The following is a 13,929-nucleotide window of genomic DNA, read 5'->3' as shown; positions in this document are numbered from 1 at the left end:
ACAAGGATTTAAACATCGGCGGGGGTTTTGAAAAGTGCGTGAACTCCGTGTTTTGAAGGGGTTCAAAACGGAAGAAGAGACTGCTTTTTTCTGCTGAACAAGTAAGTTAAGACATTTCAATAGTTCAATCGTGTAACAGTACGTTTTCTTAATTCACACAGTTATGGAGTTTCCTTTGTTGTGCCTTTCTCGTTTTGCTATTATGGAGAATATGAATTCTGAACTACGCAGGTAGCTGCTAACCATAAAACACATTCAATTTAACATTAGTCACGCAATGCTGATGTTGTTAACATGAACAATTTGAGAACAAAGTAGGCTATAATTTGCACGGTTGCTGTAAATCGCGTTGATTAAATCTAACGAATCATGTCGAATGCTTTTTCCCCCTTAGTTGGTCAGAACAAAAATGTATTTTACTTACTTGTTCAGAAGACATTTTCTTATGAAAATTCTTATGTTGGTCAAACTTTCAAAAAGTGAATCTGTGATTCTGAATGACAGTATCCCACAGCGCGGTGACTGACAGCAGCACTCGCCTCAAAGCACTGTGTTCATCCGCGCTGTTTCATGCCGATTTACAACCCACGTAAAGATAATAATTCCGCGAATCACTGCAGTTACAGATTTCGAACAGAGAGATGGCGACAAAGAGGAAAAGATACGGACTGCAGCTTTAAAATATGTCCAAGAATTTTACTCACCGGTCAGTTATTGTAGGGAACACAACGTACATTTCCACGCCCCTAAACATGAACAAGACGAACTGTGATTGGTTGCTTTACATGCCAATCAGCCGGCCTCTAAGTGTTCCTTGGCCAATGAAAGCTGCACTGGAGTTCGGACCTTCTGCCGTCAGCCTGAAGTTCTGGCTACACGAGACTATACCTTTATAGTAGCAGAATGTGTTTTATTAGTGTCATATTGAGTGACCACAGTTGTGGCAGCCTTAATGTAGAGTCATTGGTGGTATTATAGTTTTCCTGTAATGGTGCTTTAATGTGTCGAGTCAGTTGACACCACTCTGCATGATGCTAGTTTAGGAAACAAACCTTTTTTAAAAAAAGCTTTGCCATACTTTGTTGTACAAAGAACATTTGACGTCATTCGATTTTCTTCTGGTAGTGTTTATTCAAAGAAGCAATTCTGCACTTGTGCATTATTAATTTGCTGCTCCGCATCATAAGATGCCATGATAGTTCCACAATTATTAAATAGTAGTGTAGTATCAACACGGCCTCACTGCCCTTGGATCTGTCTGCTCGAGTGTGTGTGTGTGTGGCGTCTTAAAACTCAAGTCCCTGCATTATGCATACGAAGGGCGTGAATATGCGTCCCATTTCAAAAAAAAGGTTATGCTTGCAGGCTAGAATATAAAATCACCTTTGCAATTTCTCGTGAAGATTTCATCTGTCGTTCATCAGCACTTGGTTTGTATAATAGTTGCAGCCTGCAGAGTGAGACTTTCACTTTCAAGCCGTGCAATTCAAGGCAGGCCTGCCAGCCAGGCCTCCATCTAGGTGCTAGCTGATTCTCAAAGGCACTTGTTTACCTCAGTAGCCTACAGTACCTATTTCAATGTTGCACTGTGGGGTAGTATTCTGCACTATCAAACACCTGTCTGTGTGTGTTCTGTTCGTTTGGTTTCACCCTTACTGAAATGTGTGCCTCATTTTCCCCCAAGGGCTCTGTTTTGTTGGATTCAACACTTCTGACAAAAGCTTCCACCTTGAATGCTAATGCGGCGCTCGTTGGTCTTAGAGGGCCAAGTTGAGCTTGTTAATAACCTCAAGGTGTGCTTAGCAGGAGTTTGAAGAGTAGCCAGTAATAAGCTGTCAATTTGTGTTTTTGCTGCAAAGACGTTGGCATGTTACAAGGTGGGGAAAATACGATCAAAGAAAAGAGGCATACCGGTGCACCTGACTCTGATAAGGCACAATGCTTCCTTGACTTTTGCAACTTTCTTTTATCTCTTGACTGTAATAGACTCACCTGCTAAATTATTTAGCACTGTGAATATGCAGTAATACGATTAAAGCGGATTTTTGCATTATTTTAAGAACGCCTATGCATGCAGATGTCCCTTGTTTTGCCTGTTTAATCATGCAGCAAGGTGGACGTTTTTAGTCTGATTGCTTAGAAAAATAATTGCTCAAATGACACGAAACCGAGCATTGCATTACAAACTGTGGAAGAAATACGTATTTGTGTAACACAGCACAGCCACAGCTCAGATATCGTGGGATACTTGTAGCCTGCCAATCTGGTCCCAATTTCAGGTGGGATTTTTTTATTTGAAGACCAGTCTCTCCACAAATTAGTCATCCTATTATGCGCTGCTCATTTCAGCGAGGCGCGCAGCCAGACAATAACAACGTTCTTTGGTGCTATTCTGCAAAATGCTTGTGCGCATATATTATGACATTTATGGCAAAGAAACAAGACGTCTCAGAAAACTCTTGAGGTATTTGATTATCCGCCTGTATATAAAAACAGAGTATGCATGCATGAAGTAGCTCTTTACTTTAGGCTTATTCATGCTTCCCTAGGAGCTTATAATTTCCTTTTCTTCACCTTTAATTGTTTTTTATATGTTTAATACTGAATTTTTAGCAGTTATTACTCCAGTCTTCAGCGTCACACAATCCTTCAGAAATCATTCTAATATGCTGATTTGGTGCTCTAAAAACATTTCTTATTATTATTATAAGTGTTAAAACCCGTTTGCTGCTCAATATTTTTGAGGAACATTTTTGTTTCAGGATTTTTAATCCATTTAAAGTTTAAAAGAATGGCATTTATTTCAAATATAATTTTTTTTTAACAGCATAAAAGTCTTTACTTTCACTTTTAATCAATTGAATGCATCCTTGCTGAATAAAAGTATTCATTGCATAAATCTTGTTTGTTTGTTTTTTACTTTTGAGTGGTAGTGGGTTTTTTTTAATAGTTATTCTCTGCTATGAGATATTTTAAGTAAAATCTCTATAAAATTATTTAAAAAAATAACATCATTATACAGTATTCCACTCATAGAAAGGTAATAGAAAGATAATGGAAATCCATGGGTCCTTTAAGGCAGGGGCCAGTAGCAGTATACAGGAATAAAAAAAAATCCTAAAGTCCTAAATAGGATTTTCAGTGCTGTTAAGCAAACAAATGCATGGTGTAGGTGCTTGGTGCTTGATTGGCTTCACTAATTAATTACCCATTACAAACTATTTAGTTTCGGAATGGGATTTCCCTAAAGATAATCTATGTTTTTGTCTTTACATTTAACAATCAATAAAGTAATAATTAGTCTCTTAAAGTGATTTCCCTATGTCTTGTTGTTTTGTTTCCAATTTTCCTTTTTCTCTCTCCAGCAAACTGGATGCATTCATATATGATGCGGCTGTCCTGAATTACATGGCTCGTAAAGACGAGGGCTGCAAAGTAATGACCATCGGCTCTGGTAAAGTGTTCGCTACAACAGGATATGGCATTGCCTTACACAAGAACTCCCGCTGGAAGCGGCCGCTAGATCTTGCCCTGCTGCAGCTAGTTGGAGATGGTAAGAGAATTTCTAAATTAAGTAGTAGTTGTAATACTGTCTCAAACCCCTGATTTTCACCCCTGACAAACAAATATTCTTATTGTTTTGTTTACATAGTGATTTAGCAGGATTTTTTTTTTTTTAGTGGTGTTACACTTGTTATTCTGATTTTCTGGGGTGTCTCCCCCTCTCTCCATCTCTCATATGCATACATTCACATGCTTTTCTCCAGCATTACTTGTTTTTTGCTTTGATGAGGCTCTTTGACGAGGAACCTAGTGAGTTGCCCCATACTGATTAAACACTAAATGTGAAAGGGAGCTGGAAGTCTCATTGAAATATGATAAATGAAATTAGAAAAAGTGTCACAGCAAATGAACACAATTATGAATAGCCAAAGGGTCACTTCAGTAAACAGTGCGGTAGTCGAACGCCTCGATTTTTAATTTTGACGCATTCCAATTTGGATTGGAATTCTCATTAGGGCTGATTTTTGCTTGTTTGAATAAATAAATATAATGAAAAATATTATGATTTCAGTCCCTGTGATTAAATTTCCCATTACCTAAGCCATAGTTCAAGGCCATATTATCATGAATTGAAACACATTATTAACCCATGGGTCAATGCAGTTATGTTTTTGTTTTGTTTCATATGAAAAGAGGATTTAGTCTTATCTCTTTCCCTCCTTCGGAGTGAAGGAATAATCCCCGATATAAATCCGACATCTAAATGCACATGTCGGTTTCTTTCTTTTTTCTCCCAGAAACATGACCTTGTCATTCCTTTATTTTTTCCACAGTGACATTTTCACTCTGATAAATGCACTAATGGCTATTGTTGGAAGGTAGGCCCATCAGTCTAGAGCTTTCATCTACCAACTACTCTGGGCCTGTCTTATCACAAGAGCCTCAAAACCAGGCCATTTCAGACCTCCATCAAAGCTGTTATTATCCTCCAGTTTCTCTTTCTCTGCCTCTCTCTTTCCTCCTCCTTGCCTTTCATGATTCTTTTGCTCTCTTTTTTCTTTTCCATTTTCACCTTTTTGTGAACACAGTGTAATAATAACCGAAGCTAAACCAAGATCTCCACTGTCAGGAGATTTGAATTAAAGACTCACTTTTCCCAACAATACAGTTAGATTCTAGTACTCTTTTACTTTTTTTCCCCCCATTCTCTACCTTCTGTCCATCTGTGTGTTTGAAGGACTGCTTATCTTTCGTGCTTCTTATCTCCTGTCATTGTGCACATCTTTTCATTCATTTCAGATGAGATTGACATGCTTGAACGGCTCTGGTTGTCTGGGATCTGCCATAATGATAAGATTGAGGTGATGAGTTCCAAACTAGACATAGACAACATGGCAGGAGTCTTCTATATGCTTCTGGTTGCCATGGGCCTAAGTCTGCTGGTGTTTGCATGGGAGCATCTTGTCTATTGGAAGCTTCGCCACTGTATGGGCCGCTCAGGAGGACTTGACTTCCTACTGGCTTTCAGTCGGGTGAGTGACCCTAATAATAGCAGTAATAATATATAAATATTATGTCTTTGAATTGATTTTGTTAAAATGTTAATGCATTCAGTTCATTTTTAAGGAAAGTTAACTAAATGATATAGGGTACTTATTGTTCTTCAATTTGTGTAAATGGCACTCAGAATATATATGCATTTTTTTTTGTTTTGTTTTTAACTACTGATCCACAGTCCTCCGCTGGTGATTGCATTAACATTTTTATGAATGATGGTGTTCCACTAGTGGATGATGTTTCACTTTTTGAGCTTCAATGATTATTCAATTTAAATAAAGGCTGCAAATTACTTTTATTAAACGTCCCATCTGGGTTTGAATTATAAATAAATAATCTGTAGGGGAATGGTTTTCTAGTAATTTAGGTTGCTGATAAACAGGTGCTCATGTAGAGGAGTGTGTCTCTTGTGTAAGAGAGAGAGACTTTTCAAACTGTTTCATCAGTTCTGAATTCTTCCCATTATTTATTTTTTTTAATTACAAAGAATGGATTAATTTTAATATCAAATTGAATAAACGTGTTAATGGTGCTTACAATGGTGTTAAACATATTTAATTAATTAGATGCAGTATTGATGAATATTTCTTATTAAACTCTGTTGATATTAGAGAAAAGGTAATAAAATACATTAAGAAAAAATAATTGTGTCATAATAATGACTTCATTCCAGCTCTGCAAACTAAAATCAGTAGCCCAGGAAATGTAAAAATGAACCTAAACAAAACTGAAATGATTCAAATTTATTTGCAAGTAAAAGTCAAGATTACCCTTTTTTCAATTCTTGTTACTTGCAACAAGAACAAAGACTGACACGCAGTAATCTGGTGTTAAATCCTTAGAAGGGAACTTTGCAGCACACTCCTTTAATTCCTGTCATTTCTGAAATGTGATGGCATATCCAGCATTTCCACTGCACACAGAGAGGGATTTTATGAAAGCCCCTAACTTATCTCATAGTAATGAATAACAGAGGAAGATGACAGAAGATGGATTATTTATTCATTCTGTATTATCACTGTGTGTTTTTGTTTACATTATGGAAAGAATGAGAAGAACCTTAAATTCACAAACAGACTTTCTTTGAGAGAAATGTAAGGCAGTTAGGTTAGATGGGACACTCAAACAGTGAGGTCAGCACTGCCATTACCTCAGAGAAAGGTTAGCTGAGCTTACAGTGTGTACTCTTGCATCATCAAAGCACTGGGAGCTTTACAATTTCATTATTATGGTAATGTTTCACGTCTTTACAGAGACATTTTCCAAGCATCTAAATCAGTTTGTATGTCACCAAGGGGAATATTATGATATCCTGAACTGTTTGCTAAATAAATCTTTTGCTTGTTATTTCTTACAGGGAATGTACAGCTGCTGCAATTTTGAGGATGAAAGAGATCATGGATGTTCCCAAAGCACACTTCCTCAATATCATCATGTTTCCACAGTTCCTCCTCCTCCGCCACCTCATGTGATCTCTACAGCCATGGCCAATCCCAATATCGCTAAGGCACAACAACAGCAGCAACAACAAAAGCAACACCACCAGCAGCCACCACCAGTATACAATACTCTTCTTCCCGGCTCTCCTCCGTCAGGTGGACATTCTGGAATGGCTCTAGGGCCATCGAACAGTCCCATTCTTGGAGCACCTATGCCTTGCTCTACTTTCCTACCACGCCATGATCGCCGATTAGCTGTGGTAGATCGGTGGACACGTCCAAAGGTGGGCCCTGAGAAGCCCAGTGGTGTGAGCAGTGGGATTACAGACTTAACACAATTCCAAGGCATGCCCCCTCACTGGGGTGCAGGAATAACTGGAGGGGACGGGGGTCTGGATGAGTACAAGAGATACTATGGGCCAATTGATCCAGAGGGCTTAGGGGTATCTGCAGAGCCTCAAAACATGGGCACTCAAACTCCAAAAACTAAGCATCGAGGGACAAAATCCTCTGGAAATCCACGGTTACCTCCTAAAGGTCAAGCTTCTGGACACTTGCCAATTAACCCTGCTTTGCCACATCCCTCTCCACCCCAGCAATCTATCTGGAGGAGAAGCAGCTTCTCAAAAAGGAAGGGCTCAGGAGCGCCACTGTATGAAAACATCATTCCACTCGGAAGAAGAGGTGGCGGCAGATATGGAATGAGGGATGGTGGTGGAAGAAGAGGACGTCGTCCTCCTCCCCTTCCCCTGCCTATACCGGTGCCCCTCTCTTCCCCAACTCAAACTCCACCCTCGCCTTCTCCATCTATATGTTCCACATCCACTTCCTCCAGCACCTCCAGCACCTCCAGTTCATCCTCTTCTTCAGAGTCAGTCTCCCGATCCAATTCTCCCTCCTCTTCATCATCGTACACATCATCACAGAGCTTCAGATACCGAGCAGATGTTCAAGACGTGTATGAGGAATACGACACCGATGAGCTTACAGAGGAATCAAGCTTGCTTTTGGGGAGGAGAAAAAGTCGTTCTCGTATGTCTTCTCGATCCCTGCCCAGCAGTCCCCCGCCTCCACCTATACCACCCCGTAAACCTTGCCCACAAAGGGCGCAGGTGAGAGATAGAGCAGGCAGTCAGCTTGCACAGCTTCAAGAGTGGTGGGCATCTTGGGGGGAGAAAGAAAAAGGTAGAAGAGCAGCTGGGGATAGAGAAGTTAAGGAGGAGAAACGGCATCACAAAGAAAGGGAAAGGGAGAGAAAGAGGAGGAAGAAGGGTAGAAAGAAAAAGAAGAGAGAAGAGCGTGAAAGAGAAAGGGAGCGTAAAAGACGTAAAGTGAAAAAGAAAAAGAAAAAAGAGGAGAAATCCAGAAGAAGAGAGAGGGAAAAGCGACCTGAGCAAGAGGAAGTAGATGTGGACAGGAAAGATGTTTTTGAAAAAGGAATAGGACAGGAATGTTATTCCTATCCTGCACTGAGGCGGAGCTCTTTCCGAAAAAAGAGTGAAAGCTCTACCAAGAGTTATGAGTGGGATATTATCAGAGATGGAGTAAAAAGAGATAGGGATGATCAAGGAGGAGATAATGAAGAAGGCAGTAGGGGAAAGGAAAGGCATCACAGAAGCCCAAAATCCCTTCACCACTCCAGGCCAAGGTCCAACAACAAGCATTTTTCCACCTCAAACAAACCACCTTCAACCGTCAAGTTTTGGGGTAGTGGGAACCCAACTTCAGAGTCTCCATCGCCTTTTGTACCCCTACTTCCCATCACCTCTAAAAGACGAAAGTCTGTAGGAGCTGAGAGAGATGAGCATGGAAGAGCTGTAGAGAGTCGGCCCCTTTTGGAAAATCACTGTAGAGGTAAGCCTTGCTCGAGAGAAGGCCTGTCGTTTCACGAATGGGAATCCGAGGAAGAAGATGAAGAGTCTGAAGTGGAAAGAAGTAGGCCTGAAGAACAGGGGAGACGGCGAGAAAGCAGAGGAATGAACTCAGAGTCCGAAAGGGACAGAGAAAAAACTGTTGAGATATACACAGATGATGAAGGTTCCTCTGGAGAGTTTGGTAAGTTTGAGAGATACTGGGAGGGTCACGAAGGAAGGGCAGTTGGAGGCATTGGAGGAGGAGGATGGTTCTTTGGCACCTACCCTGCCAGAGAAAGAGGAAGCAGTATAAATAGTAGAGATGACTCCTTTTTGGGATTGGGTGGCAGAGAAAGTAGCTTGGGGTTTGGTGCAGGAACAGGATGGGGATCAGGAGGCTTAGGATCAAACCAGTGGCCTCCAACTCCATTGACTCCCCCACCACCTCGAAGATACTGGTCTGTAGATAAATTACCAGTCAAGACTGAAAAGAAATCTAAAAGCAGGTCTCAAGAGAAGAGTCGAGGCCACACATCCTGTTCCTGCCAGTCGCCCCATCACTCTGCCAGCACTCACTCCAAATGGAATCGTGTGACTTCTAGGAGTCAGGAGGAACTACTCCCCCACTGCCACAGTTTCAGCAGCAGCGTAAGGCCCAAACGGCAATCATCCAAACCGGATCGGGCTCAGAGCCAGGCAAAATCTGGAAGCCAATCCAACATCAATGCACAAAGACCACAGCGCTCAGACCGGTCCCGACAACCGCCATCCCCTCCTCAAAGTCTACCACCTTCTTTACCATCTCCAATGGTCCCTGCACTCCCAGCACCACCCTCTTCCTCTCACCATATACATGTACCACCACCTACCTCCTCCTCCTCAGTTTCCTCCCCTTCAGTTGTCTCATCTACACCTGGTGCCCCACAGCCCTCCTCTTTGTCCTCCTCTAGTGCTAAGCTCCAATACCAGAAACTGCGGTCAGTTCCCCAACGGTATCAATCCCCACATCTTCCCCTCAAAACCAAGAGCCTATGCTCCCGTCGAGGCTCTGCCCAATTCTCCAGTGTGGAGAGTGAGGTTTGAGGAACATAATTAAATGAGGAACATCAGCAAATAGCCCCAGGGGTGATCGTCACCTGCTCCTGCCACAAACTGTTAACTGTTCATAGCAGTCGAGTTGGGTTGTTTTCGCTGGCACCCTCCTCTTGCACAAAGCTCTAATGCTCCTTAGAGACAAACCTGGATTGGGATGTCACATAAATTGTAGCCCTTTCCCTTTTCTTGTGTAAGAATGGAATACTGCCATGCTGACAAATCTTGTTGATGTTAGCGAGGCTGTTCATGTGGAATTGGCTTTGCTTCTCTTAACTTCTTGGGGGCTTTAAGGTGGCGCGTTGATCATGTGGGTAAATGTGATTTTTGTTAGAGTTTTTTTGCTGCTCGATGGCTCAGGAATGATTTTTTCAAAGGGAGATTCTGAGGTCGAAATACAACACCCTAACGCTAGGGGTGTAACGATGCATCGTTCTATCGAAAAAATGCAACGATATGTATTTGTGTTCCAAACACAAATGAAGATATTTTTAATGAAACCTGATAGATTTCTGTCCCTCCATTTAAAGTCCATTAAACTTAAAAGATCCAAAAAATGTCATAAAGGCATCGTAAAAATAATCAATCGAGTGGACTCTAATCCGAATTCAAGTCTTCTGAAAAGACACAATGGATTTATATGATGAACAGATTTACAACCACGCGCATACTGTAGTAAACACAGGCGTTAAAATGCTTGCGCGACGTTCAAGAATGAGAGTAAATGCAGAATTAGAATTTTTGGATTAACTAACCATTTACAGTTTGGGAATTGTCATTTCTACATGGTTGCAATTAGAACTGTGATTGATTGCATTGATCATCTGAAGCGCATACATACTGCCGGAACCGCACTTCTCAAAGTGAAAGCGTAAACATAATTTAAATCAATACATCACATTTAGTTTTAGTGGTATGATTATTCAAAGCGTTTTAGATGGTTTATTCTTATATGTTTAGTACATTAATAGCTGGAGAGGTGGGACACAGCGAGCGCCGGGAGAGGCTGTGTGTGCTTGTCTGTGTAAGAGATCCAACGAATGCCTGCATTGAAAGCACGAGTACTGCGTTAGGAAAAAAATGAACGTCTATGAAGTTTCAGAGACATTACTACATTAAACTACTCTATATAATGTTGAATATAATGTATAATAATGCAATGGGGGAATATTTGTGGGTCCTGATAATAAAATAATAATAATAATAATACATTTTAATAATAATAAAGTTGTAATCATAAAAAAACTCTCTTCTTTATTTTGGCTTAAAATATCGCTATGGTATCGTGAGTTTAGTATCGAATCGTGACATGAGCGTATCGTTACACCCCTTCCTAACACCCCAAACCCATCTTTTTTCCACTCTCTTACTCTGAGCTCTGGATCATGATGTAGTTGTTGTGTATATTTGTTCAAAATATCTCAAGGGAAGCATACACAAAGAAAAGTAGCAATCCATTTTTCTCCTCTCGGAGCATTTTCCTTGACCTCCGCCTTCTGCAAATTGACACCTAGCACTCTGTGCGTTGTCGTCAGTGTTTGCATTCCTAGAAACAGGGTAAGTTAGCCATGACTGATAACATACAGTATTGTTTTACTGAAGCTGAATGCCAAACTTTAGTGGAGCTGATGTACAGTCCTGTTCTGTTGAAACCAATTCACAGGTCCTCACGTTTCATTCTTATCCCTTGAGCAATACATAATTAACTACAAACAGCATTCAATACATACATTTTATATTTAAAAGTAATTTTATTATATATAATATATGTTTTGTGATCTGGTTCAAAACAGTTGTGTTAAGTTATTAAAACTAAGAATATAAGCACTGTGCTGTATTACCACTAGGGCACATGCAATGTTTCAACTACCTATAATCGGTGACGGACCCTTCCCATCTCGACTGAATGTACATGTTGCCATGACAACACGGTGTGCTGCAACCAAGACACTTTTAAGATCGTAGCTTTCTCAGCGGAGACCTTCTAGTCTGAGCCAGTTTGGGTAGCTTTGAGCGTTGATGTTGTGAGTGCCAGGACGACAGGGCTAGCCATACTCCAGCACTGTACTCGCTAACTCAGCTGTCAGTGATGAAAGACACGTCATCATTCAGAGAGCGATAAGCGAAGGAGAGCACTGTTTACAGTTTAACACTGTGTTTTTACACATTTTTTACAAGCTGCTCTGCTCTGCCATTTATTAGCTTCAGACACAATATCCATACTTGCTTAGCAAGTTTGCTTAAGCTGTAGAATTAGCAACAATGGTAAACATGTCAAATGAGAGCAAAATAGAGCTGCAGTTTTGTGCTTTTACTAGACATATCTGTTAATATGAAATCAAATAAAAAGCCAGATCAAGTATTCTGTTAACTGTGAGGAAAAGACTGATTAGCAAACCAGTCAGGTAGATCTTTCGTTTCATTTTGCTTTTACCATTAGCGAAAAGCTAGCATTTTTGAAGTGATCGCTATAATTGACTGTGAATAATGCTAAGGGCAATGCGTGTTGGCAGCAGGTCTGAGTCAACTATGTTGTGTTTGATTTATTTTGTTTATACAGTATTTAATTTTTCATTGTCTTTTGCTTAAGATTAATGGTCAATTTTGTCATCATATTGCCTTGGCAAAGCCAGCGTACTGTATTGAATACATTTTATTTGATGTTTTTCAAAATCCCCTCACCTTTCTGAACAAATTGGATGATGTTCAAGCTACATCAACCCCATCCAATAAGTGTGTGCCACTCAAACAGATAAAGGAGCAAACCATCATCTAAATCAGACTGTACTTTGCTGTTTGCTGATCAGTATCACACTGATGTTTCAGAGATGAATATATGCAGGTTATAACATGTTTTAGGTTTCTTCTGATCATGTAAGCACATTACATGTTATCACTTTGAGAAAACCCAATGGAAAAATATTTACAGGTGACTACTATATACCAAACATAATGCTGAAAATAATCCTGTATGAATAATTTGTTACATATGGTCTAAAAAAAAAAATGAGGCTGAAAAAATATGGAATTATGATGTGGAATGCTAAATTATTAAGGATTTTTAAACTTTCAGACATGGCTTTGTCAAGCCAGCGGCAACGTTTGACTATTTTAAATTTGATTTGAAACATTGTATGTACATGTTGTTATTTATATATGTATGTATGTACATTTATGTAATTGCATATTTGACACAGAACCACGCACAGTCCAACAAGCTAATTGTTTTTTGTGTGTGCTTGTAACTGCATCTGAGCCATATTTAGCTTATTTGTTGTATGCCGAGCTTTTTACAAGTAGTACTAATTAATCGGGGTATATTTTGTTGTCAACGGGGTAAAGCGTAATGTTAAGAGACAATGAAGTACCAGAAACAATAGGTGATGATTGTTTTAATTTGTTTTAAACACAGATGACTTTTGTTTGGAGAAACCAGGAGGGCAGTAAAAAATCTTGTCAAATCTGACCAGAACCATAACACTCTGCCTCACTGTCATGAATTTCAGAGTAGTATTAACATTTAGAATATTTGGCAGCTTATGTATGTATATCCTTTTGACTCCAACTTTGTTGTGTAATATATGTGTCTGGATTACTTTATATATAGATGTACCTCATATATGTGTTTGTGACGTTTAGATAGCAATAGAGAAATAGCTGTTCAGCTAAGCTGTATGGCTGAAGACAACTTCTGTTGGCAGACTTTATAATTAAGATGTGTTTCATGTATTAGCTGCGAAACAACATATTTTTCAATTCTCTTTCCGTTCCATTGCGCACATTAAATTCATCTTTGATCAAATATTTGGGCTGAATCAGCAAGGACCTTAAGATAATGCCTTCCCCCCTCCCCCTTTTATTTTTTAAATGATAAAATATCAGGCATATTGCACATGTTTGATTAGGAACCACCGCCACCAAGAATCTTAAAAAGGCCTTTCTCTAGACATGCGTCTTGTTGTGTTGATGGTGTCTATGAAAGTAAATGTTTTGTTTGTTCGTTTGTTAATTACTCTAAGGAGAACAGCAGCAAATAAATATATACATATAGATATAAATTATATATTTCAACAAATAACATGCGTATATATATACATATAATGTTTATCTACTAAATTTATTCTCTTTGAATTGATCTTCTTTTGTCTCTTTGTCCTCTTTCATCTCATAACAGCTGACACCAGAGACCAGTTTTCAACTGTGTTTTTATGAATAACATGGCCGACCACAATGAATTTATGTTGCGAATAACCAATGGCGTGTATGTGTCACTGTGGTGAAAGTTTTGGGACGAGGGGATGGAACTTTTGAGAACAGCTGTAGGCTCCACACTGGGATCACTATGAGCGTCCATCTTGGCGTAGTAATAGATTTGACCTGGCTACGTCAAAACCATTGCAGTCTCCACGTGTCACACAGTTCTGGCTTTGAAAGCGGTATGCGTGTGCGCTCTGTCTTTGCCAAGCTGCAGTGTGTTATGCTGA

General features: G+C 39.8%; 1 protein-coding gene across 1 annotated transcript in view; it reads left to right on the top strand.

The window, feature by feature from the left end:
* grin2da (glutamate receptor, ionotropic, N-methyl D-aspartate 2D, a) overlaps positions 1 to 10,690 on the top strand; it is a 73,707-nt gene extending 63,017 nt beyond the window's left edge. The window contains exons 12-14 of the mRNA XM_056264166.1: positions 3,366 to 3,553; positions 4,804 to 5,036; positions 6,419 to 10,690. Of these exons, the coding sequence (XP_056120141.1) occupies positions 3,366 to 3,553; positions 4,804 to 5,036; positions 6,419 to 9,436 (3,439 nt within the window). The 3' untranslated portion in view covers positions 9,437 to 10,690. The remainder of the gene's footprint in view (positions 1 to 3,365; positions 3,554 to 4,803; positions 5,037 to 6,418) is intronic.
* Positions 10,691 to 13,929: the final 3,239 nt, after the last annotated feature.

This window comes from Rhinichthys klamathensis, unplaced genomic scaffold, assembly GCF_029890125.1.
Source record: "Rhinichthys klamathensis goyatoka isolate OS25496 unplaced genomic scaffold, OSU_Roscu_1.1 h1tg000217l_1, whole genome shotgun sequence".
In the NCBI taxonomy this organism is placed as follows: Eukaryota; Metazoa; Chordata; class Actinopteri; order Cypriniformes; family Leuciscidae; genus Rhinichthys; species Rhinichthys klamathensis.
This window is presented reverse-complemented; position numbering and strand designations above follow the sequence as displayed.